The sequence below is a fragment of the Saimiri boliviensis genome, chromosome X (assembly GCF_048565385.1).
Source record: "Saimiri boliviensis isolate mSaiBol1 chromosome X, mSaiBol1.pri, whole genome shotgun sequence".
Lineage (NCBI taxonomy): Eukaryota > Metazoa > Chordata > Mammalia > Primates > Cebidae > Saimiri > Saimiri boliviensis.
Window position 1 is genome coordinate 6,544,884 of NC_133470.1, and position 27,790 is coordinate 6,572,673.

The following is a 27,790-nucleotide window of genomic DNA, read 5'->3' on the forward strand; positions in this document are numbered from 1 at the left end:
TGGTCTCAAACTCCTGGCCTCAAGTGATCCTCCCACCTTGGCTTCCCAAAGTGCTGGGATTGCAGGCATGAGCCATTGCACCTGGCTGGGTTCCTGTTTTCAGTTCTTTGAGGTGTATATGTAGAAGTGGAATTGCTGGGTCAGATGGTTTTTTTTTTTTTTCCCCCCAAGATGGAGTCTTGCTCTGTTGCCCAGGCTGGATTATAGTGGTGCAATCTCTGCCTCCCGGGTTCAAACAATTCTCCTGCCTCAGCCTCCTGAGCAACTGGGATTACAGGTGCCTGCCACCACACCTGGCTAATTTTTGTATTTTCAGTAGAGATGGGGTTGGCCAGGCTGGTCTCAAACCCCTGACCTCAAGTGATCTATCTGCCTTGGCCTCCCAAGGCACTAGAATTATAGGCACAAGCCACCATGGCTGGCTGTCAGATGGTATTTCTATCTTCAAGTTTTTGAGGAACCACTGAACTGTTTTCCACAGCAGCGGTATCATTTTATATTCCTACCAGCAATGTTCAAGGGTTCTAACTTCTCCATATCTTTGCCAAGCCTATTTTATAATTTTGATTATAGCCATCCTAGTGAGAGTGGCTGCTGTTTTTGAGACTTGATCTAAACAGAGCTCATCTCGGTAAGACCATGGAATAGTAAGTTCCACCAACAGTACACCCTCTGATGGCGTTTTTCTGTTCTCATTGGCTATGGTCTCAACTTTTGTGTCCCTCCTCAAAATCATGTTAAAATCCTACTCTTCTAGGGGATGGTATTAGGAGGTGGGGCCTTTGGGAGGTTATGAGGTCATGAGGGTGGAGCCTTGTGAGTGGGATTAGAGCCCTTATAAAAGGGACCTCAGACAGTGCCCTCACGCCTTCTACTGTGTGAGGACATGGCAAGAAGGCACTGTCTATAAGCTAGGAAGTGTGTTGTCGCTGGACGCTGAATCTGCCACACCTTCTTCTTGAACTCCCAGCCTGCAGAACTGTGAGTTATACGTTTCTTTTTTTATAGGCACACACCACCATACCTGCCTAATTTTTATGTCTTTAGTAGAGATAGGGTTTCACCATGTTGGCCAGGCTGGTCTTGAACTCCTGACCTCAAGTGATCTGCCCACCTCAGCCTTCCAAAGTGCTGGGATTATAGTTGTGAGCCACCATGCCCAGCCCAATGCTGTGCGTTTCTGCATGGAGAGCTGAATGTTTACTGAGCAAAGATCAGGCCTGTTCTAGGCACAGGAAACAGAGTCCCTGTCCACATAGGGGTGAGCATCTTGAGAGATGACATAAAGAATTGTGATGTCCCAGCCTGTGCCCACAGCTGGATGGAGAAGATTTTACATGAAGTCAGGCTCGTAGCTGTGATTAATCTAAGACATGAGACTACATTTGTTGTTGTTAAGAGGCAGGGTTTCCCTCTGTCACCCAGACTAGTGTGCAGTGGCACAATGATAGCTCATAGTAACTTCAAACTCCTGGGCTCAAGCTTGCCTCAGCCTCTGAAGTAGCTAGGACTATAAGCGCTTACCACCATGACCAGCCAATTTTTTAAATTTTATTTTTAGTAGAGATGGAGTCTTGCGATGTTGCCCAGGCTGGTCTTGAACTCCTGGTCTCAAGCAATCCTCCCATCTCAGCCTTCCAAAATGCTAGGATTATAGACATGAGCCAACATGCCTGGCAGAGACTATGTTTATAAGCGGACAAACACTCGTGATAGCCTAAATAAGTTTCCCTAAACATGTTTCTGTCCTAATCTCTGGAACCTGTGAATATGTTCCCTTATATGGCAAAAGAGACTTTGCAGGTGTGATGAAGTTAAGGATGTCTGAGATAAGGAGGTCATCTGGGTTATTTGGGTTGGCCCAATGTAACTGCCAAAATCCAGAAAAGCAGAGACTATCAGCTGCAGAGGACCAGAGAGAAGGGAGTTTGAGAAGGATGTAACCCACCATTGCTGGCTTTGAAGATGGAGGAAAAGGCCACAAGTGAAGGAATGTGGATTGCAGCCTGGCCTGGGGTATGCACCTGTAGCCCCAGCTACTTGGGAGGCTGAGGCGGGAGGATTGCTTGAGCCCAGGAGTTAAAGGCTGCAGTGTGCTATGATCATGCCACTGTCCTCTAGCCTGGGTGACAGAATGAGATCCTATCTATTAAAAAAAGGAAAAAAAGAAAAGAAATACAGGCTCCTTCCAGAAGCTGGGAGCCAGATGTGGCTGGAGCAGAGAGTGTGGGAAAGGATGGAGGGAGGGCCGTGTGTTGAGGTCTGGATCACAAAAGCCTCTGTGGGCCACAGAGCCATATCACTTTAAATCTATGTCTGGTAAGAATCTACTGGAGGGCTTTCATTTTCTCAAAAAAAAAAAATTATATATATATATATATATATATATATATATATATATATATATATATTTTGCAACAAGATAAACCTTAAAGCTTGAAAAAGGCCAGGTGTGGTGGCTCATGCCTGTAATCCCAGCACTTTGAGAGGCTGAGGTGGGTAGATCACCTGAGGTCAGGAGTTCGAGACCAGCCTTGTCAACATGGTAAAACCCCATCTCTACTAAAAATGCAAAAATTAGCTGGGTTTGGTGGTAGGCACCTGTAGTCCCAGCTACTCTGAGGCTGAGATGGGAGAATCACTTGAACCCGGGAGGCAGAGGTTGCAGTAAGCCAAGATCGCACCACTGCACTCCAGCCTGGGCAACAAGAGCAAAACTCCATCTCAAAACAGACCAACCAACAAACAAACAAACAAACTTGAAAAAAAAAAAAACAGAATCTGAAAAAAATAAACCCAGTTATAGAAGATGAGGAGATAGCTTAGAGAAGAAATCAGCCAATGGCTGGGACTACAAAGTTCTTGTGAAGCTGGCAGAAAGGGAGGAGGGGCCCTGCTTGGGCGTGCGTGGTTTGCTCTCTTTCCTGCCTGGGGTTTCCCAACAGGAGGACATGAACCGGGGGCTCCTCCTCAACTGTGTGGGCCCTCCCAGCTCCTCCAGCGAGAGGTCTTATGCCTCCTGAATATCCAGCTCACCCAATAAGCAAGGAGCTCCTATCCCCACGCCCTCCGGGAGTCACCTGTGTACCCAGTAGCCAAGTCTGAATGCTCAGTCCCACCGGGGACGGCTGTCTGTACAGAACCAGCGGCTACTACATGCTCCCAGAGAGGAGAGCAGGGGGCTTACCTTCTGCCTCCCCACTGCCCATTCCCTGCACAGCTGGCATTCTTGCACAGCCTCTAGCTTTCATCTTTCATTTTTGTACTTCCATACACCCCACCCCGTTTCCCCGAGGAGTTGAGGCCACCGCCTTCCAGATGCCTCAGGAAGACTGAAGATGGAGGCTCTGCAGAGCTGACTGGAGCTGTCCAGTCTTGGGTTTGCCTCTCCTGTCTGATGAGAAGAGGTGGGGTGGAGGGCTGGGGCTCCATGGGATGCTCAGCTGTCACTCCAAACTCTACCAGATCCCTGGCAAATATCATACTCCCCACCCCAGGAGGACTTTAACTTGGAAGATTGGCTGTGTCAACAAAGGCATCTGAATGAGAAAGGACGCCCTTCTACAATGAGACAAGAGGAAAGAAACAAGTCCAGTGAGCTTCCGGAGGAAAAGAAACATTTCCAGCATATTTTGCCTCCCACACTGTGACTGGTTCCTAGAGTGGCCCTTCCCTGGCCTGGCTGGGCTGGGAGCAGGCAAGGGTTGGGGGTGTGTCTCAGCAATGTGGGCCAGGAACCAGAGGCTTTGTGTGAGACTAAGTGTGATAAGAATCTCCATTAGATAACTAATGGAGAGGCTTTCTGCAAAGGGCTGGGTGTTGGAGAGTGCAGAATCTCTGCATTCCAGACCCTGACCTGGGGCTGGCCTCTACGGAGGTGGGAGAGGGTGGGCCAGGGTGGAGCTGGGCAAGTCCAGGGCCAGAGATCGCCAGAGCCTGGGCATTGGCTCCTGGCCCCCAAATTGTCTGGTAGGATGGGCCAGGCCATGCAGACAGCAGTCACATGAATAACTGATGCTACATGAATAACTGATGCCATCTGAAACCCACACCAGGGCAGAATTCTGAACTCCAATCCACAACAGATCAGGAGAAGCCTGCACCCACCATGGGCTGAAGACCCTCGGTCCTTTGCCCACGCTCCAGTCAGTTTCCGTGCCCAGGTGTGCAAAGGTCCCCCCGGACCCCGTTTCCTCTCACACTTCCGCTTTCCTACAGCAAAGAAGTGACTTCCATTCAAGACCTGCTCCAGGATTCCAAGTGCCTTCTGTATATCCCACACCTTGAACCAGAGCAGTGGTTTAGGTTTTAACTTTAAATCTGTCTTAATGACATTTCTTAGGATTAGGATTAAAAGAAAAAATATTCCCGTGCCAAAGAAAATAGCTAAGTCCTGAAAGGATCTAGACGGGAATGTGGAGTTTAATCCAGCCATCCCTGCAAACAAAGCTGGGCCCTCTGCCCTAGAATTTTCAGGAGACCCCCAGACCCACCAGTGGCAGTCTCTTAAAGGCCACTTGCAAAATCAACCCCACCCACAGCTCTGGAAACAAGCTGGCTCTGAAAGGGGAGCCACAGAGGCTGTTGAAGCCACACTCTCAGCATCCCCTCCGAGACCTCACAGGCAGGCAGGCTCCGGGGAGCAGGACTTCTGCCAGGTGGGAGGTGGGGGCTTGGTCTCCGGGGCTATAGCAGTGCCTTCTCTCTTTTCTCTTCTTTTTTTCCTTTTTTCTTTTCCTTTCTTTCTTTCCCTTTCTTTTGTTTACCATCAGATTCATGAGAAAGCACTGGCTTTCTCTGCCATCGACCCGTTCCTCTTCTATGGGAGCACCAACTTCACTCTAGACAGATGGTCGTCCCAGTCCTGGAAACCTGCCCTTGCTCTGGCCTCTGGGAGGCATCCGGATGTGTCACATCCTCAGACGCTCACCTTCTGGGTGATGGCAGGTGCCGGAAGCCACACTCTGCCCAGCATCCTTTAGAATTTAGGCTCCAGCACCCGCAACATCCTGCCTTCTGATCACTGAGCTCCAAAGGAACTCCCAAACATAGTCCTTGGGGTGAGGAGGGCTTCATGATTGCCTGTCCCAGCTTCTAAGGGCCCTGTCTGTCCTCTGGGTCCAGACAGTTCTCAGACTGCCCCATAGGACCCCATCCCCTTTCCCCCATGTCCCCACCGTGGGTGGGGGTGAAGTAATGCATCCTCCTGTGGCAACAGGGGGCACTACTCTTCTCCCAACTTCCTTCCATCACCCCGAGATATCTCTTCTCCACATAACTGGCATCTATAAGACTTCCAGTTGTCAGACCTCCAATCTCTCCGACACTGAGTGAGGGATGCTCAAACAGAGACATGTCAATCGAGAGAGCTTCAGGGCCAAGGCTTCATCACAGTGCTAATTGCCTACTCAAAGCCATATTTCCTTTTTCCCTCAGTAACATAACCTGGATGTCACGAGGGCAGCTGCATGCTCGGCCCACAGAGTCTGTTTCCTACCTCTTTTAGCAGCTAAGTGTGGCATGAAACTAAGTCCTGGCCAGGTGAAGTGGCTCACACCTGTAATCCCAACACTTTGGGAGGCTGAGGCAGGTGGATCACCTGAGGTCAGGAGTTCAAGACCAACCTGACTAACATGTTGAAATCCTGTCTCTACTAAAAATACAAAAATAGCTGGGCGTCGTGGCAGGCACCTGTAGTCCCAGCTACTCAGGAGGCTGAGGCAGAAGAATTGCTTGAACCCAGGAGGTGGAGGTTGCAATGAGCCGAGATTGTGCCATTGCACTCCAGCCTGGGCAACAAGAGTGAAATTCCATCTCAGGAAAAAAGAAAAAAAGAAAGAAAGAAAGAAACTAAATTCTGGCCGATAGTAGGCAACTGGCATTGTGTGAAACTCCCAGGATGCTACTTAAAGCTGGCTCGGTGAGAACAGGCCTTTTTTGCATTGCTCTTTTCCAGCTTCCTGATGCCCAGAATGCAGGTGTGATGACTGGAGCACCAGCAGCTATATTGGGCCATGACACTTTGAGGATGGAAGCCAAACAATAGAATGATGATGCAGGAAAATCAAAGAAACCCGATGTCCATTACAAGTGTCCTGGAGTGCCTACCTCTGGGCATCATTAGCATGAAACAGAAACCCCTAGCTTGTAAGTCACTATTATTATATGTATTTTATGTCACTAAAATAAATCTTCACTGATATATCAGTTGGCTGGCTCTGACCCTGACTATCTTCTTTGGAGAATTTTCAGAACCAGGCATATCTCAGTTTGGTACAGATGTGTAAGACATTGGGAGTTAAGGTAAAAAGATGGAAGGAACACGCATAAAAATGAAGTAAGCACTAAGCTTCAGGCCAGAGAGACCAAAGTTAATGATGTGATCTAAAGAAGGAATGTCAGTGATTTTACAGCAGGGAATCTACTGGTATTACCCAATATATTCTCTAGCCTACATATGGTCTATTTTATTTCTGATACTGGCTTTAAAAGTAAATTTATTCAATAAGTGATGCTGGGAAAACTGGATATCCACATGCAAAATAATGAAGATGGACCCCTTAGTCACCTGTGCACAACAATCAATTCTAAGTGGACCCAAATTTAAGCACTCAACCCATAAGAAAACATAGGTCTAAATCTTTGTAACCTTGGGTTAGGTAATGATTTCTTAGATATGACAACAAAAGCATAAGAAATAAAAAATATATAGAAAAATTGGACTTCATCAGAATGAAAAACTTTTGTGCTTCAAAAGCTTTGCACACCTGTGCATCAAGTAGGTGTAAAGACAACCCACAGAATGGGAGAAACTATTTGTGAATCATATATGTAATATCCTACTTGTATCTAGAATATGTAAAGAACTCCTACAACTCAATAATAAATAACCAAATAGGCCAATGAAATAATGGGCAAAGGAGGTGAACAGATATGAAAAGATGCTTAGCATCATTAGTCATCAGTGAAAACAAAACCATGAGGAGTTACCAATTCACACACACTAGGATGGCTAACATTAAAACAGATAATAACAACTGTTGATAAGGATCTGGATAAACTGCAACTCTCACATTACTGCTAAAATGTAAAATGGTGCAGCCACCTTGGAAAGCAGTTTAACAGTTTCTTACAAGGTTATACCTAGAGTTAGCACATGGCTCAGCAATTACACACCCAGATATTTACTCAGGAATATGTGATGAAAATGTATGTCCACACAAACACTTACTTTGCAGCATTATTCCTAGTAGTCAAAACAATGGAAGCGCACCAAATGTCCATCAGTTGATAAATGGATAAACAAAATGTAGTACAGCCTTACACTGGAATATTATTTAGCAATGAAAAGGGATTGTTTCAGTCTATTTAGGCTGCTATAAACAAAATATCACACACTAGGTGGATTACCAACAACAATTATTGCTAACAGCTCTGGAGGCTGGGAGTCGAAGATCAAAGCATGGCAGATGTGGTGTGTGGTGAGGTCCCGCTTCCTGGTTTATAGACAGCACCTTTTGGCTGTGTCCCCACAGGGTAGAAGGGGCAAGGGAGCTCTCTGGGGCCCCTTTTACAAGGGCACTGAACTCACCTGTGACCTAATAACCTCCCAAAGGCCCCACCTCCTGATGCTATCACCTTGGGTGTTAGAATTTCAACATAGGAATTTTGCGGGGGGAAGAAACATTCAGACTATAACAGGAATGAAGCACAGACACACGCGATAGCGCGGCTAAAGTGTGGAGGTATTACACCAAGTTTCAAAACCCAGACACAAAAGGTCTGTACTGTATAATTCCATTGCTATGAAATGTCCAGAATATGCAGCTCCACAGAGACAGAAAGTAGATAAGTGGCTGCCAGGGGCTGTGGGGAGGGGGCAGTGAGGAGTGACTAATAAACAGCACAGATGTGTAGAGCGGATGATTAAAATGGTATGAAATCAATGCCGTGATGGTTATGCAATTCTGTGAATATACTAAAAACCACTGGATTTTGGGCTTTAAACAGGGGACCTTTATAAAGCTGGGGGCTTTTTGTTTGTATTATTTCTCGAGACAGGATCTCACTCTATCGCCCAGGCTGGAGTACAGTGACATGATCACGGCTCACTGTAGCTTTGACCTCCTGGGCTCAAGCCATCCTCCCACCTCAGCCTCCCAAGTAGCTGAGACCACAGTTGCATACCACCATGCCTGGATATTTTTTTTAAAAAATTTTTTGTAGAGATGGGGAGTTACTATGTTTCCCAGGCTGGTCTCAAAACTCCTGGGCTCAAGCAATCCTCCTGCTTCAGCCTCCTGAAGTGCTGGGATTACAGGCGTGAGCCACTGCGCCTGGCCTATAAAGCTGTATTTAAACAAAAACAAGAACAAAAAAACAGGCAAGGAGGGGCTCCCTCCAAAGGGGACCTGATTCAAGTGGACCAGGAACTTAGTGGGAGCAAATGCTTCCTGGATTTGGAGCCCTGCGTGCCACATATCCAGCTTCTCCATGTCAGTTCAGCTCTGTGTGGCTGTCTCCTCAACACGTGCACATCTCACCTACTGTGACAGCTCATAGGCATCAAGAGCCTGCAGCGTACCAGAACTATTCTTAACCATGTACATGGATTATCACATTTACTCTTCCCAGTGACCTTGTGTGATGGGTACCACTTCACAGCTGAGAAAACAGAAGTCCAGGGACGTTAAACAACTCAACAACAGTTACACAGCTCATGAGTGACTGGGCAGCAATTCAAACGCACCTGTGCCCCAGGTACCAACCACAGAGTGATTCCCCACCAAGCAGCCACCTCCGGCTCTGGCATTGTCAGCTTCCAGATTTAGCATGAAGTGTCAATATACACATTCTTTGAACCTTTAAATATAATTAAAAATTGTTTATGCAATGGCTCATGCCGGTAATCCCAGCACTTTGGGAGGCCGAGGCAGGATCACTTGAAGCCAAAAGTTCGAGACCAGCCTGGGCTACGTAGCAAGACCCCATCTCTACAAAAATAATAAAATTAGCTAAGTTTGGTGGCACATGTCTGTAGTCCCAGCTACTTGGGAGGCTGAGGTAGAAGAATCGTTTGAGCCCGGGAGGTTGAGGCTGCAGTGAACCATGTTGTCACCACTGCACTCCAGCCTGGGTGACAAAGCGAGAACTCTGTCTCTAAAAATAAAAAGTAAACAATAAAATTGTTTATATACATGCCAATTCTGTTTCAGTATTTGTCCAGTTCCAAGTATTTCATTTATTGAATTCCTTTCAAGGTTTTGAAAATCCTCAAGATTTTGTTTTGTTATTTTGGAGATGGACTCTCACTAAGTTTCACAGGCTGGTCTCAAACTCCTGGCCTCATGCAATCTTCCTACCTTCCAAGTAGCTGAGATTACAGGCACAAGCCACTGTGCCTGGCTAATATTTTGAATGTGCCTTTGGCCTCTTATGAGCTGCCATAGATGTTTCTAGGCAGAGGGGCCAGCTGACAGATTCTGAATGATGATGCCTGCAACACTGCAAAATACTTTTAGATGCTCAGTGCCATCTCTAATCGTCCCTCTAAAATAGAACTAGAGCAGAAATCCCGTTTCCTCGGTGAATACCTCAGTCCTGCCGATCTCCGGATCACCAAATACGCATCCACCGCATAGCAAAACAGCCACCAGAAGCAGGCGCTGTACAACAGCTGGATCCACATCTGCAATCGAGAAGAACCCTGCATCAAAATGTCTGGAAACAGGTACAAGAAGCCCAGCCCATCCATGAGACGGCAGGGCAGACACCAGCTTCCTCTGAGGTCAGGAAGCAGCACATGACAGCTCTCAGGACACAAGTGGGCACAGCCCCTGGGACCAAGGAGGGTGTGGCCTGGGGTGGGTGTAGGCATTTGCATTTGACTAAGGAACTCTGCCTTCTGGTCCACTCCTACACAGGGAGGATGAAGACATGCAGAGTTCCAAGACATGCAGTTTAAACTGGGGGCTTTGAACTAGACAGAAGCTCTTGTTCTGAGAAAGAATGAGTACAGGAAGAGGGACTCAGGCAGTCCTTCCAAAGAGGAGCTGGAGGAAGGGGACTCCAGTGTTAGAAACGACACAAGGTCAAGATGCCTCACCACCGCAGGCAGAGACAGAGGCTCCAGAGATGCAGTTAGGAAGCCGCTGAGGCCAGGGCAGTGAGGAAACTGACAGTTCTGCTCCAGCACAGGGCAGGCAACACAGCATCAGAGAATGCACTTCAAATCACTCACCTGAGCAGCATCGTGGCAGATGGAGCATAACAGATATGCGTATGTGTGTGTCTGTGTATGTATGCTAGCTATTCACTTTTTCAGTAATTTGTTTATATACAATTATGTGGTGTTTTTCTTTTCTTTGAAGACAGAGCTTCACTCTGGAATGCAGTGATGCGATCTCGGCTCACTGCAACCTCTGCCTCCCAGGTTCAAGCAATTCTTCTGCCTCAGCCTGCTGAGTAGCTAGGACTACAGACACGTGCCACCACACCTGGCTAATTTTTGTATTTTTGTACAGACGGAGTTTGGCCAGGCTGGTCTCCTCTCCTGAGCTCAAGTGATCCACCTGCCTCGGCCTCCCAAAGTGCTGGGATTACAGTGCCTGGCTTATATGTTCTATTTAATATACGTAAGTATGTATTTAAACAAAACGCATCCAATGTATTGCTAACTGGTTCTGCGCCAGCTGGTTTTGCTTGTGGCTCCATTTACGCGGAGGATGCATTTGTGAAGGGGATGGGGAAAGGGGCGGGAGAAACACCACTTGAGTTTCCTGGGCAGCATCCCCTGGAGAGGGTTGGGCTTCTGATCAGCAGGGTGGGGCAGGGCCTGAAAACCTGCATTTCTAACAGACTCTCAGGTATGGTGTTTTTTATTTTTATTTTTTTGAGATAGAGTCTCATTGTGTCGCCCAGGCAGGAGTGCAGTGGCATGATCTTGGCTCATTGCAACCTCCGCCTCCCGAGTTCAAGCAATTCCCTGCCTCAGCCTACTGAGTAGCTGAAATTACAGGCACGTGCCACCACGCTGGGCTAGTTTTTTTGTATTTTTAGTAGAGACAGGGTTTCACCATCTTGGCCAGGCTGGTCTTGAACTCCTGACCTCGTGATCCACCTGCCTCGGCCTCCCAAAGCGGTATTACAGGCGTGAGTCACCGCGCCCTGCCAGAACCTGCATTTCTAACAGACTCTCAGGGTTTGCTGCTGCTGCGATCTGAGGAACCTGAGGAACCTAAGTAGGGAGGAGAGGGCACGCAGAGGGGGTGGACTTACCGCACTCCCCACACAGAAAGCAGTCGACCAAATGTCCGTGCTGTTCACATCCGAGATGCTGTCTACAAAATTTGGGAATCCTAACCACACGGTTGACCGGATCATGATACCTAAGCGAGAATTGGATATCATTTTGTATCTGATCCTAATCAAATCTACAGCTGACTTCTGCCTTTGTAAAAATGATAAGATACATAATAGAGATAGGGAGGGAGAGGAAGGAAGAAGGAGGAGGGAGGAAGGGAGGAAGGGCGGAAGGCAGGAAAGGAGGGAATGAAGAAATGAAGGAAGGGAGAGAGGGAGAAAGGGAGGGAGGGAGGAAGGGAAGGGGAGGGAGGGAGGAAAGAAGGGGGGAGGGAGGAAGAAAGGGGGGAGGGAGAGAGGAAGGGAAAAAGACAAGAAGGAGGAAAAGGAAGAAAGTAAGAAAAAAATACATATTGGTGTGTGCAGAGAGAGAAAAATAAGACTGAAACTCAGAAAACAACAGTTTTTACTTTTATTTTATTTATTTATTTGAGACAGAGTCTTGCTGTGTCACCCAGGCTGGAGTACAGTGGTACGATCTCGCCTCACTATAACTTCTGCCTCCCAGGTTCAAGTAATTCTCCTACCTCAACTTTCCAAGTAGCTGGGATTACAGGCACCTGCCACCACGCCCGGCTAGTTTTTGTATTTTTAGTAGAGTCGGGGTTTCACCATGTTGGCCAGGCTGGTTTTGAACTCCTGGCTTCAAGCAATCCACCCGCCTCAGTCTCCCAAAGTGCTGGGATTACAGGCGTGAACCACCATGCCTGGCCTGAAACTCAGAAAATAACCTTATGGTAGCAAAGCAAACACAGGCACTTTAACATAAACCAAAGTTGGCCACAGTCTTATCCCCATTTTGTCTGTTTGTTTACTTGCAATATGTGATTAGCAACCTGTATTTCTCAGCTGCATTTTCAGTGGCCATGTTAGTTATTCCTCACATAAAAAGGAGTTATTCAAAAAGCACAATTTGGAAGTTTGAATATATAGTTCCTTCATTCTTTTTTTAAACACTACATTTAAATCTTTCACAAATTATTTCTCAATAATTTGCTTTTAACATTTATTCTTTGTGAGTTTCTTTTACTATTAGACTGAAATGTCTAATAAATATCCTCAAAACAGTATGCACACTCATGGTATCTATTATCGTTCTTTGTTAAGTAATGCAATATCCTTTGTTTAAAAGTACACTAGGGTTCAGGCGCCGTGGCTCATGCCTGTAATCCCAGCACTTTGGGAGGCCAAGGCTGGCGATCACTTGAGCCCAGAAGATGAGACCAGCCTGGGGAAACCCCGTTTCTACAAAAATACAAAAATTAGCTGGGCGTGGTGGCGAGTGCCTGTGGTCCCAGCTACTCAGGAGGCTGAGGTGGGAAAATCACTTGAGCCCAGAAGGCGGAGGTTGCAGTGAGTCAAGATTGCGCCACTGTACTCCAGCCTGGGCAACAGAGTGAGACCCTGTGTTTAAAAAAAAGAAAGAAAGAAAAAGAGCCCAGCACAGTGGCTCCCGCGTGTAATCCCAGCACTTTGGGAGGCTGAGGCAGGACTTTGAGACCGGCCTGGCCAAAATGGTGAAACCACGTCTCTACTAAAAATACAAAAATTAGCCGGGCATGGTGGCAGGCGCCTATAATCCCAGCTGCTCAGGAGGCTGAGGCACGAGAATTGGTTGAACCTGGAAGGCGGAAGTTGCAGTGAGTAGAGATCGTATCACTGTACACTCCAGCCCGAAGAGGGTGGGGGTGGGAGGAGAGCGAGCGAGAGGAAGGAAAAAGGAAAAAACGATATACTACTAAAATCACACCATGTAATACACTACTCAACGCACACCATGTGATACACACTAAACAAACGCTGAATAATATACTGCTAAACACATACCATGTAATATACCACCAAACACACGCTATGTAATATGCTACTAAAGGACAACTGTGAACACTAAAAGGCTCAAGATATCTTCTCATTATCAAGCCACTGCCAAAAAAAACAATGCCTTTCTTCTATACAGCGCCTTATAATTTTCAGCATATATCACTCCTTTGAGCTTAATACAAGCTGTATGCCACAGGTGTTTAGATTTCTTCCTTTTCAGTAAGGAGTCCCGATCACCCTGCCTTTTCCTGGCTTCTGCTTATTAGCTCACAGCCTCATCCACTTCCCTTCTAAAGGCTAAATAATATGCAAGTATTACTCACTAACCCTCAAAAGATGTTTTCGTACACCTTGCTTTTTTAGAGACAGGGTCTTGGCCGTGTCACCCAGGCTGGATCATGGCTCACGGCAGCCTGGAATTCATGGGCTCAAGTGATCCTCCTCCTCCTGCCTCAGTCTGCTGAGTAGATGGGACCACAGGTACGTGCCACCATTACTGGCTTTTTTTTTTTTTTTTTTTTTTTTTTTTTTTTTGTACAGCCTGAGTCTTATGTGTCCCAGGCTAGTCTTGAACTCCTAGGTTAAAGCAATCCACCCACCCCAGCCTCTGAGTAGCTAGGATTACAGGCATGAGCCACCACACCTTTGGGAGGCCAAGGTAGGAGGATCACCTGAGCCTAGAAGTTTGACCAGCCTGGGCAAGACGGTGAGACTCCATCTCTGAAAAGTAATACAAAAATTAGCCAGTGTGGTGATGCATGCCTGTAGTCCCAGCTACTCGGGAGGGTGAGGTGGGAGGATCTCATGAGCCCAGAAGTCTGAGACTGCAGTGAGCTATGACTATGCCACCACACTCCAGCCTGGGCAACAGAGTGAGACCCTGTCTCAAATAAAATGAAAATAAATAAAGTGATAATGATATTGGGGTTGAAATGTTTAAAATTATTACATTTTAGAGCTTTCTACTGAGATCTGAATGGGAAGAATAATGGGGCCTGAGAGTAATCCAGAGAGGAGCCTGAAGAGGAGAGATGAGCTGGGTACCCATACCCCACGAATCCCACATACAGGGATTCACTGTACATGTTTCTATTCTAGACTGCATTTATGCGTGGTGGAAATGTTCCAAAGTAAAAAAGCTAAACAGTATGGCCAAATCTAGCTTCGAGGTCTGTATAAAGTGTCACATCAACGTTTAAAGCAGATGTTGGCAACCTCATTCTATAATATTTTTGGCTTTAGGAGCTGTACTTTCTCTGTCCAATATTTGCCCTGCCCTTGGAGGGTAAAGGCAGCCATGGATAACTCACAAATGCACATGAACAACATAGCTGTGTTCCCATCAAACTTTATTTGTAGACATCAACATTTAAATTTCATGTCATAGTCACATGCCAGGAAATATTTTTTCATTTTGATTTTTAAAAACATTTTAAGGCTGGACGAGGTGGCTGATGCCTGTAATCCTAACACTACGATGCCGAGGGTGGTGATCTCTTGAGCCCAGGAGATGGAGACCAGCCTGGGCAACATAGTGAGGCCCCATCTCTCTCTATCTCTCTCTCTCTCTCTCTCTCTCTCTCTCTCTCTCTGTCTCTGTCTCTGTCTCTCTCTATGTGTGTGTGTGTGTGTGTGTGTGTGTGTGTGTGTGTGTGTGTGTGTGTAATCTCCTAGCATGGTGGCGTGTGCCGGTATTCCCAGCTACTCGGGAGGCTGAAGCAGGAGAATCGCTTGAACCTGGGAGGCGGAGATTGCAGTGGGCCGAGATAACATCACTGCACTTCAGCCTGGGCGATAAAGCAAGATTCCGTCTCAAAAAAAAAAAAAAAAAAAAAAAAAAAATCCAGGCGTCCCGTCCGATCCCTAGGGAACCGCCTCCAGTGTCTCTTTTCTCTGTACTTCAAGTGGTTCAGACGCCCGGCTCAACCCGCCCGCAGTGCGCCCTCACCCGAGCACCGATCAAGTTCCAACCTGCAGGCTGTGGGTCCTCACCTGGGCTTGATCAAGTTCCAACCCGAGGGCCATGCGCCCTCACCCGGGCATCGATCCGGTCTTAACCTGGGGGCCACGGATCCTCACCCAGGGCCTCACGCTCTCACTCCAGCACTGAGCAAATCTCAACCCGCGGGCCGTGCGCCCTCAGCCAGGGGCCGAGCAGGTCCCAACCCGTGGGCCCCTCACCCTCAGCCCTGCACCCGGCAGGTTCCAACCCTCAGGCCTCTCGTCCTCACTCCACCACAGAACAGATCCAAACCCACAGGTCGCGCGCTCTCTTATCTGGGTACCAGTTGGGTCTCAACCTGCGGGCCATGCGCCTTCACTCAGACACTGATCAGGTTCCAACCCACGGGCCGCATGCGCCCTTACCCAGGCAGCCGATGAGGTCGCAGGCAGCGGCAGCGCGCAGGATGCGGACGGAGGCCGGCGGGGACGTCGCGGGGTTTCCGGGGCCCGCGGATCGACGGCCGGGCAGCAGCTGCAAAAGGCCCAGTGCAAGGCGGATCGCGCCGCTGCCCAGGCAGAGCGCGTGGAAGGCCCGCGGCTGGAAGCTCAGCACGAGCTGCGTGGCCGCGTCCCGCGTGGGGCAGCAGAAGATACCCAGGCGCGGGGAGGCCATGGACTGTCCTCACCGACGCGGCTCGGGTGTGCCAGGACCCCGCCGGCCTGCTTGGGTCATGTGCTGGGCGGGCTGGGGGCGGCATCATGTGCCCTGGGCCTTTCCCCCACCCCAACCCCCCGCGCCTGCTGTAGAGCCAGGCTCGGTGGGGGCCTAGCGCGCCGGGTAACGCCACGAGGCCTCACGAGGTGATGCTTGGGCGGGCGGCGGAGGAGGACAGAGAGAGGGAGGGCTGAGAGGAGAGGAAGGGGGAGGAGGAGCAGGGAAGTGGAAGGAGACTTCCAAAGGTTGGGAGGGTTGCCTTTCTCCCCATTCACCAAGCCTTTCTGGTATTCTAATTCTCTGGCACCTAGAGCGCCAAACCTGCCGTCTTTACTGGTCTTCTGGAAAAACAGGCCTCATGGACCAGATCTTTCCTATTTGGGACTCTGACATCCTGATTTTGATGCCTTTAAGGCCCAGAACATGTTCATAAACTGTGACTGATCCCTATAACTGCATTTCTCCTAAGTAGAGATGGTTGTCAAAATAGTGCTTTTCATGGCCTCTGTCATTTATGGTAACCCCACAGAGGCAGGATTTTCGTTCAAAATTAATGAATGGAACAATCAGATCAATGTTAAAGAAAAAGCAGTAGCTCACACCTATAATCCCAGCACTTTGGGAAGCCGTTGCTTGAGCTCATGAGTTGGAGACCAGACTCCGCAACATGGTGAAACCCCGTCTCTACTAAAAATACAAAAATTAGCCGAGCATGGTGGCCCAGGCCTGTGGTCCCAGCTACTCAGCAGGCTGAGGTGGGAGGATCACTTGAGCCCAGGAGGTGGAGGTTGCAGTGAACCAAGATCGTGCCACTGCACTCCAGCCTGGGCGATTAAGCCAGACCTTGTCTCAAAAAATGAAACAAAACAAAACAAAAATTAGCTGGTTGTGGTAGGGCATTTGCCCAAGCTTGTAGCCCAAGCTTCTGGGGAGGCTGAGGTGGGAGGATTACTTGAACGAGGGAAGTTGAGGTTGCAGACAGCCAAGATTACACCACTACACTCCAGCCTGAGCAATGGAGACTCAGAGAGAGAGAGAGAGAATTACACACACACTCTCTCTCTCTCTCACACACACACACACAATTAAATTTAAAATTTAAAAACTTTTTTTAAAAAAGGGAAAACTACTCAATGTAAGTACACAGAGACACATTTGGCACCTTAACTTCCAGTTCTACTTAAGTTTATTTGGATTTTTCTTAACTGCGTTAATTTTTCTATGTTTTCTCATATGGTGAAAATCTTGCTTTATCCTACATATGTAAGTTTCAAAATAATATTAGTGTTAATGTTACATTAAGCATACTGAGTGAGATTTTTTTTTTAAAAGTTCTTCAAGGTTGAAAATAGAAGCACTCCTTCTAGATTATGGCCTTTAGTTTTAAAAAGGAAAGAAAAGAAAAAAAAATCCAGCTCCATCGTATTTATCATCTTCAACAAACCTCATTGGCTCTTTGTGACCACACAAGAGACCTCCTCTCTCCTGGTAAAATGGGCCCCTCTCTGGGTTTTTTCAAGCATAGGTGTCCCCATTGTGTTCATGGACTCTCTTCACTTGTCCTCCCACCCCAGCGCCTAGCTGAATTTCCCCACCAGCTTTGGGGTTTGAAGAAAGGCATGATCTGTGCTGCCTTCCTCTAGGGACCGCAGTATTGGCCTTCCCTTGGGACCCTACAGAAGGCAGGCGGGAGGCTCCACTGCCAGACAGGAAGCGGAGCCTTATTTAACAATGAGCAGCAAACTCCACCACTTCAAAAGAGTCCAGATCTGGCACGTCTATAAACGCAGCCTGTTCACTCCACAGCTACCTTCAGAGAAGTCAGAAAGCTTAACAGCTCTGCTGGATTACACAGTCCATTGTACAAACAGTAGGAAGCACCGTAGAACTATTCCCCAAGCATTGATGTTAAAAAGCATGAATCCTAATATCTAATTTGTACAGTGGCTCTCTTTCCTTCTGCCTTGGTAAGCAGACTTGCTTCTCGAGGTTGCTGTAATGGAAAGTGCTTTAAAAGATAAAGAGTGTCTGTGCATTTGCTTGAAGGTTGAGGGCCAGTGGGCCAGGCAAAGGGGTCGCTCCCTGCATTTGAATCTGTTCCACGCAGCAGACTACACACTCCACCTCTCTGCATCCTATGTGCTAATCTGGGAGCACTCCCCAGGGGCTCTGGCTGACTCTGGTGCCCACTGCTCAAGGTCAGTACTCAGAATCTCATCAGCGAGAAAATGGATATGAATGCAGATTCCCAGGCCCGGGACACAGATGACAATGGCAAAGATGAGCCTCAGAGCAAAGATGCGGAAGCATGGGTGTAAGACTAAATTTAAAACCCTGTCATCAAAGTGAGAGGTTGAAAATGGCATGAGAGGCCAGGCCCAGTGGCTCACACCTGTAATCTCAGCACTTAGGGAGGCTGAGGCAGGAGGCTCACATGAGCCCAGGAGTTTGAGACCATCCTGAGCAACATAGTAAGATCCCATCTCTACCAAAAAAAAAAAAAAAAAAGGCGGAGCGTGCTGGTGCGCCCTGTAGCTGCAGATACTGGGGAGGATGAGGTGGGAGGATCCTTTAAGCCCAGGAGTTTGAAATTGCACTGAGCTGTGATCACACCACTGCACTCCAGTTGGGCAAACTGAGATGACAAACCTTGTTGTTTTTTTTGAGATAGAGTCTTGCTCTGTTGCTCAGGCTGGAGTGCAATGGTGCAATCTTAGCTCACTGCTGCAACCTCCACCTCCTGGGTTCAAGAGATTCTCATGCCTCAGCCTCCTGAGTAGCTGGGACCACAGGCACAACCATCACACCTGGGTAATTTTTTGTCTTTTTAGTAGAGATGGTGTTTCGCCATGTTGGCCAGGCTGGTCTCGAACTCCTGTCCTCAAGTGATCCAACCACTTTGGCCTCCCAAAGTGCTGGGATTACAGGCATGAGCCACCATGCCAGGCCGGAACAGACCTTTTCATGAAAAAGTACAACTACAAATTTGAGAAAAGTGAAGCAAATACACATACACTTGGGAGGCAGAAACATCTGGAAGTTTGGTAGACATGGGTGATCCAGCGATGGCAGTGCTGAGTATGACCTTTGAGGTATGTGTGCAGTAACAGTCGGTCTTTGAGTACATGAAGGTACATATGTTTCTGCATCAACCCTTCCTTCTTTTTTCCCTCCTTCCCAGTTTAGCATCTGAATTCGCTCTCCATTTTCACAGCCTGGGCTGCGCGGGGCATCTGTTCCCTGGAAATGCTCCATCATCTTGGCTTTCTCTCGTTCCTCAATCCACCATTTGCTCACCATTCCCACTCGATCAGATGCACTTGATCAACTGCTGGAAGTTGATGCAGGCGAGTCCCCTGATATCCAGATGTCTCAGCCAAAACGGTGGGGTTTATGGGGAGACTCAGATATCCCTTAGAATCCAATAGAGGAGGTGGCTGGGGGCAGGCAGATGGCAGCAACAGCCTAAGTGAAGAGACTGCCATTCACAGTAATTTGAATTTAAATAATAAGATTTGTTTATTTATTTATTGAGATGGAGTCTCACTCTGTTGTCCAGGCTGGAGTGCAGTGGTGCCATCTCAGCTCACTGCAACCTCTGCCTCCTGGGTTCAAGCAATTATCCTGCCTCAGCCTCCCGAGTAGCTGGGATTATAGGCATGTGCCACCACGCCCGGCTAATTTTATATGTTTAGTAGAGACAGGTTTCTCCATGTTGGTCAGGCTGGTCTGGAACTCCTGACCTCAGGTGATCCATTCACCTCGGCCTCCCAAAGTGCGGGGATTGCAGGCGTGAGCCACTGCGCCTGGCCTAACAAATAAGATTTAAATAATAAACTAATTTATGGAGTGTAGGCAGGCACTATGCTGTGAATTTTACATTCATTGTCTCATTTAATGTTCAGAGCCTTCCAAGTGGGTTTTACTGATACTTAAGTTGCTATAGACAATACATGGCCAGGCACAGTGGCTTATGCCTGTAATCCCAGTATTGTGGGAGGTCAAGGTGGCAGCCTTGTTTGAGCCCAGGAGTCCAAGACCAGCCAACCATCCTGGTCAACATAGGGAGATCCTGTCGCTATTTAAAAAAAAAAAAAAAAAAAGACAGCACAGTGACTCACACCTGTAATCCTAGCACTTTGGGAGGCCAAGGTGGGCATATTGCCTGAGGTCAGGAGTTCCAGACCAGGCTGTACAACATGGTGAAACCCTGTCTCTACTAAAAATACAAAAATTAGCCATGCATTGTGGCGTGTGCCTGTAATCACAGCTACTCGGGAGGCTGAAGCAGGAGAATCACTTGAACCTAGGAGGTGGAGGTTGCAATGAGCCGAGTTGACGCCACTGTGCTCCAGTCTGGGTGACAAAGGGAGACTCCCCCCGTTGTCCCAGCTACTCAGAAGGCTGAGGTAAGAGGATCACTTGGGCCTGAGTCCAGGAGATCAAGACTGCAGTAAGCCATGATGGCACACTATACACTCCAGCCTGGGCAACAGAACAAGAACTGGTAAAGAAAGAAAAGAAAAAAGAAAGAAGAGAAGGAAGAGAAGAGGGATGGAAAGAAGGAAGGAAAGAAAGACAAGACAATACATGTCTATGGGTATGGCTGTGTGCCAGTAAAACTTTATTTACAAAACAGGCAAAGGGCCATAGGCTGCAGTTCCTGTAAGTCTACCACCTGAGGCTCTGGCTTATGTAGCAGCTGCCTGAAAGGCTGGGCGAGAACCCAGAAATGGAGGAGGATTAACACCTAGTGGGGCAGACAAACTTAATCCAATGAGAGAGAGGAAGCAGCAAGTCCTTGACAGATGTATTGTTCTCCCTTCCTTCCTACGGAGGTTTCTGAGGAGTGGTTTCATATGTTCCTCTGTAACCGGCTGGGTTTCTTAGGAATCTTGTGGCCAGTTCACAAATGGCACTGCTTCCCTGCCTCACCCGGCTTTTGTCCTCACTCCTAGCGTCCTTATAGGCATACAATGTGCCTTAAACCCTGTGCTCAGACAGCTGCTTTTCCTGAGAAGACTTCAGTTGCTCCAGCTACAGCCCTCCTTTGGGTCCACCTGATGACCAACAGCATCTTTGCCTTTCATTTAAGTGCAATTCAACAGGAATTTATGCGTAACACATGCAAGTTGATTGAGCAAAGGTATAGAGACTGTGTCCAATAAATAAGGGAGTATTGCCAAACCTTAATAAAGAAGAACACAGGGCAGGTGCAGTGGCTCACGCCTGTAATCCCAACACTTTGGGAGGCCAAAGTGAGCAGATTGCCCGAGATCAGGAGTTCAAGACCAGCTTGCCTAACATGCAGAAAGCCTGTCTCTACTAAACATGCAAAAACTAATTGGGCATGGTGGTGCGGTCCTCCCACCTCAGGCTCCTGAGTAGCTGGACCACAGGCATATAACATCATGTACAGCTAATTTTTTAAAATTTTGTGTAGAGATGAGGTCTTGCTATGTAGCTCAGGCTGGTCTCGAATTCCTGAACTCAAGCCATCCTTTCACCTTGGCCTCCCAGAGTGCTGAGATTACAGGCCTGAGTCACCTCATCCAGCCCAAATTGTACATTTTTTCAAAACTAGGGAGACACGTGAAGTGACATCAGGCCTGAGAATGGTACTAGTTCAGTTTTACTGTGTGTTCGCGTGCAGATTTTGTGGAAAGGCAGATCCTGATTCAGGGTGTCTGGGGTTGGGCCCAAGACTCTGCATTTCTTACAGTCTCCAAGGAGACGTGTTTGCTGCTGGCCTATGGCTCCTACTTTGAGTGCCAACACCCTAGAGCTTGTATCTTATCCTGAAAAGCAAAGAAAACTCCCAGGCCATATTTGAATATGGTTCTAAATAGATGCAGTAAAATTGATTAGCATCCAACTAAGCCACAGATTAGCATTCTCTTTCTGTTTTTTTTTTTTTTGTTTTTTGTTTTTTTTTTAAATAGAGTCTCACTCTGTCACTCAGGCTGGAGTGCACTGGTGCAATCTCGGCTCACTGCAACCTCTGCTTCCTGGGTTCAAGCAATTCGCCTGCCTCAGCCTCCTGAGCAGCTGGGATTACAGGTGTGCGCCACCACCCCCAGCTAACTTTGGTATTTTTAGTAGAGATGGGGTTTCACCATGCTGGCCAGGCTGGTCTTGAACTCCTGACCTCAGGTGATCCACCCAACTTGGCCTTCCAAAGTGCTGGAATTACAGGTGTGAGCCACAGTGCCCAGTTGGAGCATTTTCAATACAGTGGATGAGTCAAGGAAGGAATCGTTGGTCTGGGAATGGTAAGCAACATCCTTCCTCTTGGATTCTGAAGTGTTTGGGACTAACCTGGGACAGAAGTCAGGATGCAGGGAGGAAAAGAGAGTAAAGGGAAGAGGAACACAACAGATAAGAACTGAGCGAGGCAAACACAAGTGATTTGTGTTGAGAAACAGAATGTCCTGACAATTTTCTCCTATTGAAAATTAAATTTCCATCCTGGTCTGATAAAACAGGAAGCCAGTATTGTGATAAACTCCCAGGAGAAGCTCTTGCCCAAGTGAGCAGCACATTGCCCTCCCATAGACCTATCCATGGCTAACCTCCTAACTCATCACACTCCATCTGAAATGCTTTCTCAGTGAAAGTAACTAGCCAGTTGTTAACTGTGAGAATAAGGCGAAAATTGAACGTAAAACAGGATTTGCTTCACAGTGATTTGATTTTCAATTCATAATTAAAGTTGGTGGAACACATCTATTTCAAAAATAACAACTGACCTGGGTGCAGTGGCTTATGCCTTTGGGAGGCTGATGTGGGAGGATTGCTTGAGCTCAGGAGTTCAAGACCAGCCTGGGCAACATAGTGAGACCTCGACTCTCACAATTCAAATAAATTAGCCAGGTGCAGGGCATGCATCTGTGCTCCCAGCTGCTGTGGGGGGCTGCAGTGGGAAGATTGTTTGAGCCTTGAGTGTTAAGGCTGCAATGAGACCTGATAGTGTCACTGCACTCCTGCCTGGGTAACAGAGCAAGATCCTGCCTCAAAAATAAAATAAAATAAAATAAAATAAAAAAGATATCGATAACAGTCGGATGGAGTAAATAGGCCAAAAGTAACAATTTTCATATAGCTCAGAGTTGAAACTAGCGTCAGTGATGGAATAAACACCAAGTAGAAAGAAAAGGAAACAAGACAGATATGAAAAGCTGATTGTAGTATGAGTGGTCAATGCTATTATTTTAAATACTTAATGACTACCACAACAGAGCCACAAATAAATGCACGAGTACAGACTATTAAAGATAGTTCAATGTTTATTTAAATGAACGTCAAGTACTGTGTTTTACATGCAAATTCACATTTCGTGCTTTTTCTGATGTCCAAGAAAGCATAAATAATTCTACACTCCATGGTGAGAATCGTGCTCACATTTGCCTGCCTAAAGACATTTGTATACGTTTCTTTATAAGAATGCTAGAGTTTCAGTTCCGTTTACCTTATTCTATTTGGTTACATTTGGACTTTTCAGCTCAAAAGGAGAAAAAGTTTTTAACGAAAATTTCCAACACCCAAAAAAGGAATGTAATGATTTTGAGACCTGATGCTTAGCTATGTACTTGAGTTCAGTTGAAGAATGTTCGAGGCCCATTAAAACAAACTGTTTTATACAAATCTGCTTTCTTTGGAGTGGCTTTGACAGTACATAATCACACACACACACGCACATACTTTTTGTCAGATGTACAAACAAAATTGACTCTTCAGAGAATTTTAGGACTGGGCATGGTGGGTGGTTCACATCTATAATCTCAGCACTTCAGGAGGCTGAGGTGGGTGGCTTGCTTGAGCTCTGGAGTTCAAGACCAGCCTGGGCAACATGACAAAACCTGGTCTCTACCCAAAATACAGAAGTTAGCTAGGTGTGGTGATGCACGCCTGTGGTCCCAGCTACTCGGGAGGCTGAGGTGGGAGGATCACTGGAGCTGGGGAAGTTGAAGCTGCAGTGAGCCAAGGTCGTACCACTGCACTCCACCCTGGACGACAGTGTGAGACTCAGTCTTATAATAATTATAATAAATTTTAGAAAAATTACACATTTCATTGACAGCCAAATAGAACTCAGAAAAAAAGGTTTATTTGTGCTTTTAAGATCATGAATGATGAAAAAAAATTTGTTCCATCAAAAGTCAGTAGCCGGGCGCGGTGGCTCAAGCTTGTAATCCCAGCACTTTGGGAGGCCGAGGTGGGTGTATCACAAGGTCAAGAGATCGAGACCATCCTGGTCAACATGGAGAAACCCCGTCTCTACTAAAAATACAAAAAATTAGCTGTGCATGGTGGTGAGTGCCTGTAGTCCCAGCTACTCGGGAGGCTGAGGCAGGAGAATTGCTTGAACTCAGAAGGCGGAGGTTGCGGTGAGCCATGATCACGCCATTGCACTCCGGCCTGGGTAACAAGAGAGAAACTCTGTCTCAAAAAAAAAAAAAAAAGTCAGTAAACTCAGCCAGATGCAATGGCTCACACCTCTAATCCAAGTGACTTGGCAGGCTGAGGCGGGATGATCACTTGAGGCCAGGAGTTTGAGACCAGCCTGGGCAACATGATGAGACTCCTTCCCACCCTCCAACCCTCATTTCTTACAAGAAAAAAAGTCAGTAAATCCATTCCAATTTGAAATGATGTCCCAAATGTATCGATGTTCTTGAACATCCTATCTCCTACTAAAGTCAAAAGACGGGAATCCCATCACCACGCCAGTGTCTGTGTTTCCTAGCAGAATTCAGTTCCTTGTGGTGTGTCCCCAAGGCCATGTAGTTCCTTGCCACATGGGGAACCCTGCAGGGAAGCTCACAACAAGGCCAGTTGGTTCCTCACAGCCAGCAAGAGAGAGTCCACTACAGCTGCTCTCAGGGCCGCCTGGTGAGGCGAGGGGCTGCAGTGTTCCTGTCTCACTTCTGCCAGTCAGCCAGTCCAGGCTGCCCCTGGGGTAAGCACTTCAACTCCCAGCCTTGGCTGGACCCTCAGGCCCTCTGAGTGAGTTCTTGCCACCTGAGCATGTGCCCCTACAAAGAGGGGCAAGGACCGGCAGCTGGCAGTGACGAAAGTCTTTATGAATGGAAGGAGGACTCCATCCTGGGGTGACTCCAGGTAGCATGTGCTGCCCTCTCCATCCAGAATTCAATGTGCTTGGTTTGACCTTGTGCAATGGCCAAAAATGCTTAGGGTTGATTACAAAACCGAGAGAGTAAAACTTGCAGTGATTTAAAGTTTGGAATTGAACCCCTTCTCCTCCTGGGGGAATCTGGCAGCTCTGCAAATATTCCATATAAGGAATTTTTTGTTTTGTTTTGTGTTTTTGTTTTTTTGAGACAAGACTCTGCTGCCCAAGGTGAAGTGCAGTGGTGTGATCAGGGCTCACTGCAGCCTTGACCTCGTGGGCTCAAATGATCCTCTCACCTTAGCCTCCTAAGTAGCAGAGACTATTGGCGTGTACTGTCATGCCCAGCTAACTTTTAAAAAATGTATTGTAAAGACAGAGTCTTACTATGTTGCCCAGGCTAGTCTGGAACTTCTGGGCTCAAGTAATCCTCCCACTTTGGCCTCCCAAAGTGCTGGGTTTATAGGTGTGAAAGGAATGGGTTTTGAACACAGGCTTAGAACCCAGGCAGCCTGATCTGTGGTGGTTGTTCGGTATTGACTTGGCCGAATGAAACATGAGTCTTGGACTGTGTCCATCCTCTGGAAAACAGTAGAAATTCATGAATGGGGAATGGTGCCTAAGGGTAGAACGTCAGCTGCAACAGGCAAATAATGATTCTGTTAAGCCAGGCAGTCTCAGCGTGGGAAGAATGGTGACCAATAGGAGCCACGGAGAGAGGTGGGTTGTGTCCTAAGAGGTAAGTTCAGTGATATTATCTGACTGCCTTCCATGGGCTGGGAACATCAAATACGCATCGTCTTTCGTAACTCTCACGTCCACCTCTGTGGCTCCTCTGTTTTATCCCTTTTTGATGCGTGAGGCACCAGAAGAGGGGTGGGAACTCGTCTAAGGTCATAGATCTGGTGGAGTTGAGAATCAAACCCGGGCAGGTGATGCCCTGAGTACTGCCACAAGAGGGGCAGTGGCGATGCGACTTGCAGTCACCAAGAGCGTCTGCAAACTAGTCAGACAAGAAAACGTATCTTCTCAACCCACCTGCTTGAAGCCGCACTTTTTTTGAAGTCCACTTTTCAGAAGGCTGTGGCAGGTCGCGGGTGGCTGAACTTGATGCTGTGTTCAGTGCCAACTGTGGTTTCAAGGAAGAGTGTGTGTGTGTGTGTGTGTGTGTGTGTGTCAGGGTGGGGTGGGGTGATGAGGACAGACACGCCTATATACATATTACATATTTAGCACATTATACTAACACATTAAAATGAGATGACTCTGGGATGACTATCTGCCTTGGAGTCCACCTTCATACAAGACTGAAATTTCATGTATCTAACAAAGAGAACTCAATTCCTCCTTAACCATAGACTGGCTAATTTTGCAATGACTGCTTCCCAGGCACTCAAGTGGCCTTGAGTAGCGAGTAGGAAACCCACATTAACCTCAGGGGCGTGGCCTGTGGTTAAAGCTGACCTGCAGGCAGATAGCACAGCTTCCCTCAACACTGCGCTGCACCCTACGGAGACACTGTCTGTGCTGCTCACTAGAACACACGTCAGGATCGAGAGCACAGAAACGCACTAACATACACAGTGTGGTCAGTTACTCCTCAGAGCGGAGCCTGATGGTTAAGTGCAGTGGCCCTTTACCCCTAAGTCCTTGGGGTGATTGCTTTGTCCTGGCGTGAACATCTAGCGACCTAGAGTAAATATGTGTATAACCTGAGGTTCTCAAATTTGTGACATTTCTTCTTTTTAGAGACAAGAGTCTCACTCTGTTGCCCAGGCTAGAATGTGGTGGCACCATCACAGCTCACTGTAGCTCCTAGGTTCAAGCTGTCCTCCTGCGCCAGCCTCCCCAGTACCCATGACTACAGGCACACCACATTATGTCTAGCTTTTTTTTTTTTTTTTTGGTAGAGATGGGGGGACTGGCCATGTTGCCAAGGCTGGTCTTGAACTCCTGGACTCAAGAGATCCTCCTGCCTTGGCCTCCCAAAATGCAGGGATTACAGGCGTGAGCCACTGTGCCTGGCCAAAACTTGTGACATTCCTTTATTTTATTTTGAGACAGGGTCTCACTCTATCACCCAGTCTGGAGCGCAGTGGAGTAGTTATGGCTCACTGCAGCCTCCAACTCCCAGGCTCAAGCGATCCTCCCACTTCAGCCTCCCCAGTAGCTAGGACTACAGGTGTACCACCACGCCCAGCTAAATTTTTTTATATTTTTTGTAGAGACAAGTTTTCACTGTGTTGCCTAGGCTGGACATTTCTTGATTACATGAGTCAGAAAACTTTAAAAAATGAGCCGGATAGTAAATCTTTCAAACCTTGCTGGCCACCTGGTCTTTGTTGTAATTACCGAGCTCTGCCATAAGAACCATGAAGTGCCCCCAGACAGGGGGTAAGGAATGGGCATGGCATTGTGACAATAAAACTTTATTTAGAGGAACAGATGGACATGATTTACCAACCCCTGCTGTATTACAGCAAGCTAAGTAAAACCCCATCTCTACTAAAACTACGAAAATTAGCTGGGCATGGTGGCACACGCCTGTAGTCCCAGCTACTCGGGAGGCTGAGGCAGGAGAATCGCTTGAATCCAGGAGACGGAGGTTGAGGTGAGCCGAGACTGTGCCATTGCACTCCAGCCTGGGTAACAAGAGTGAAACTCTGTGTCAAGAAAAAAAAAATAGTAACAACAATAAACTAAGAAATACGCCTGGGCTTTTGAAATGTGTATTTGCTGGATTTTTAGAGTATGCGATTTGCTTTACGAAATAAAAGAAACTCAGCCAGGTGTTGTGGCACACACCTGTAGTCCCAGCT

The 27,790-nt window shown here is 47.4% G+C and overlaps 1 protein-coding gene across 1 annotated transcript in view; it reads right to left on the reverse strand.

Annotated features, from left to right (window-relative positions):
- GPR143 (G protein-coupled receptor 143) overlaps positions 1–15,826 on the reverse strand; it is a 41,118-nt gene extending 25,292 nt beyond the window's left edge. Inside the window, exons 1-3 of the mRNA XM_003920292.4 lie at positions 15,550–15,826; positions 11,278–11,387; positions 9,594–9,688 (exon numbers count right to left, since the gene is read on the reverse strand). Coding sequence (XP_003920341.2) covers positions 9,594–9,688; positions 11,278–11,387; positions 15,550–15,799 — 455 coding nt within the window. The 5' untranslated portion in view covers positions 15,800–15,826. The remainder of the gene's footprint in view (positions 1–9,593; positions 9,689–11,277; positions 11,388–15,549) is intronic.
- Positions 15,827–27,790: the final 11,964 nt, after the last annotated feature.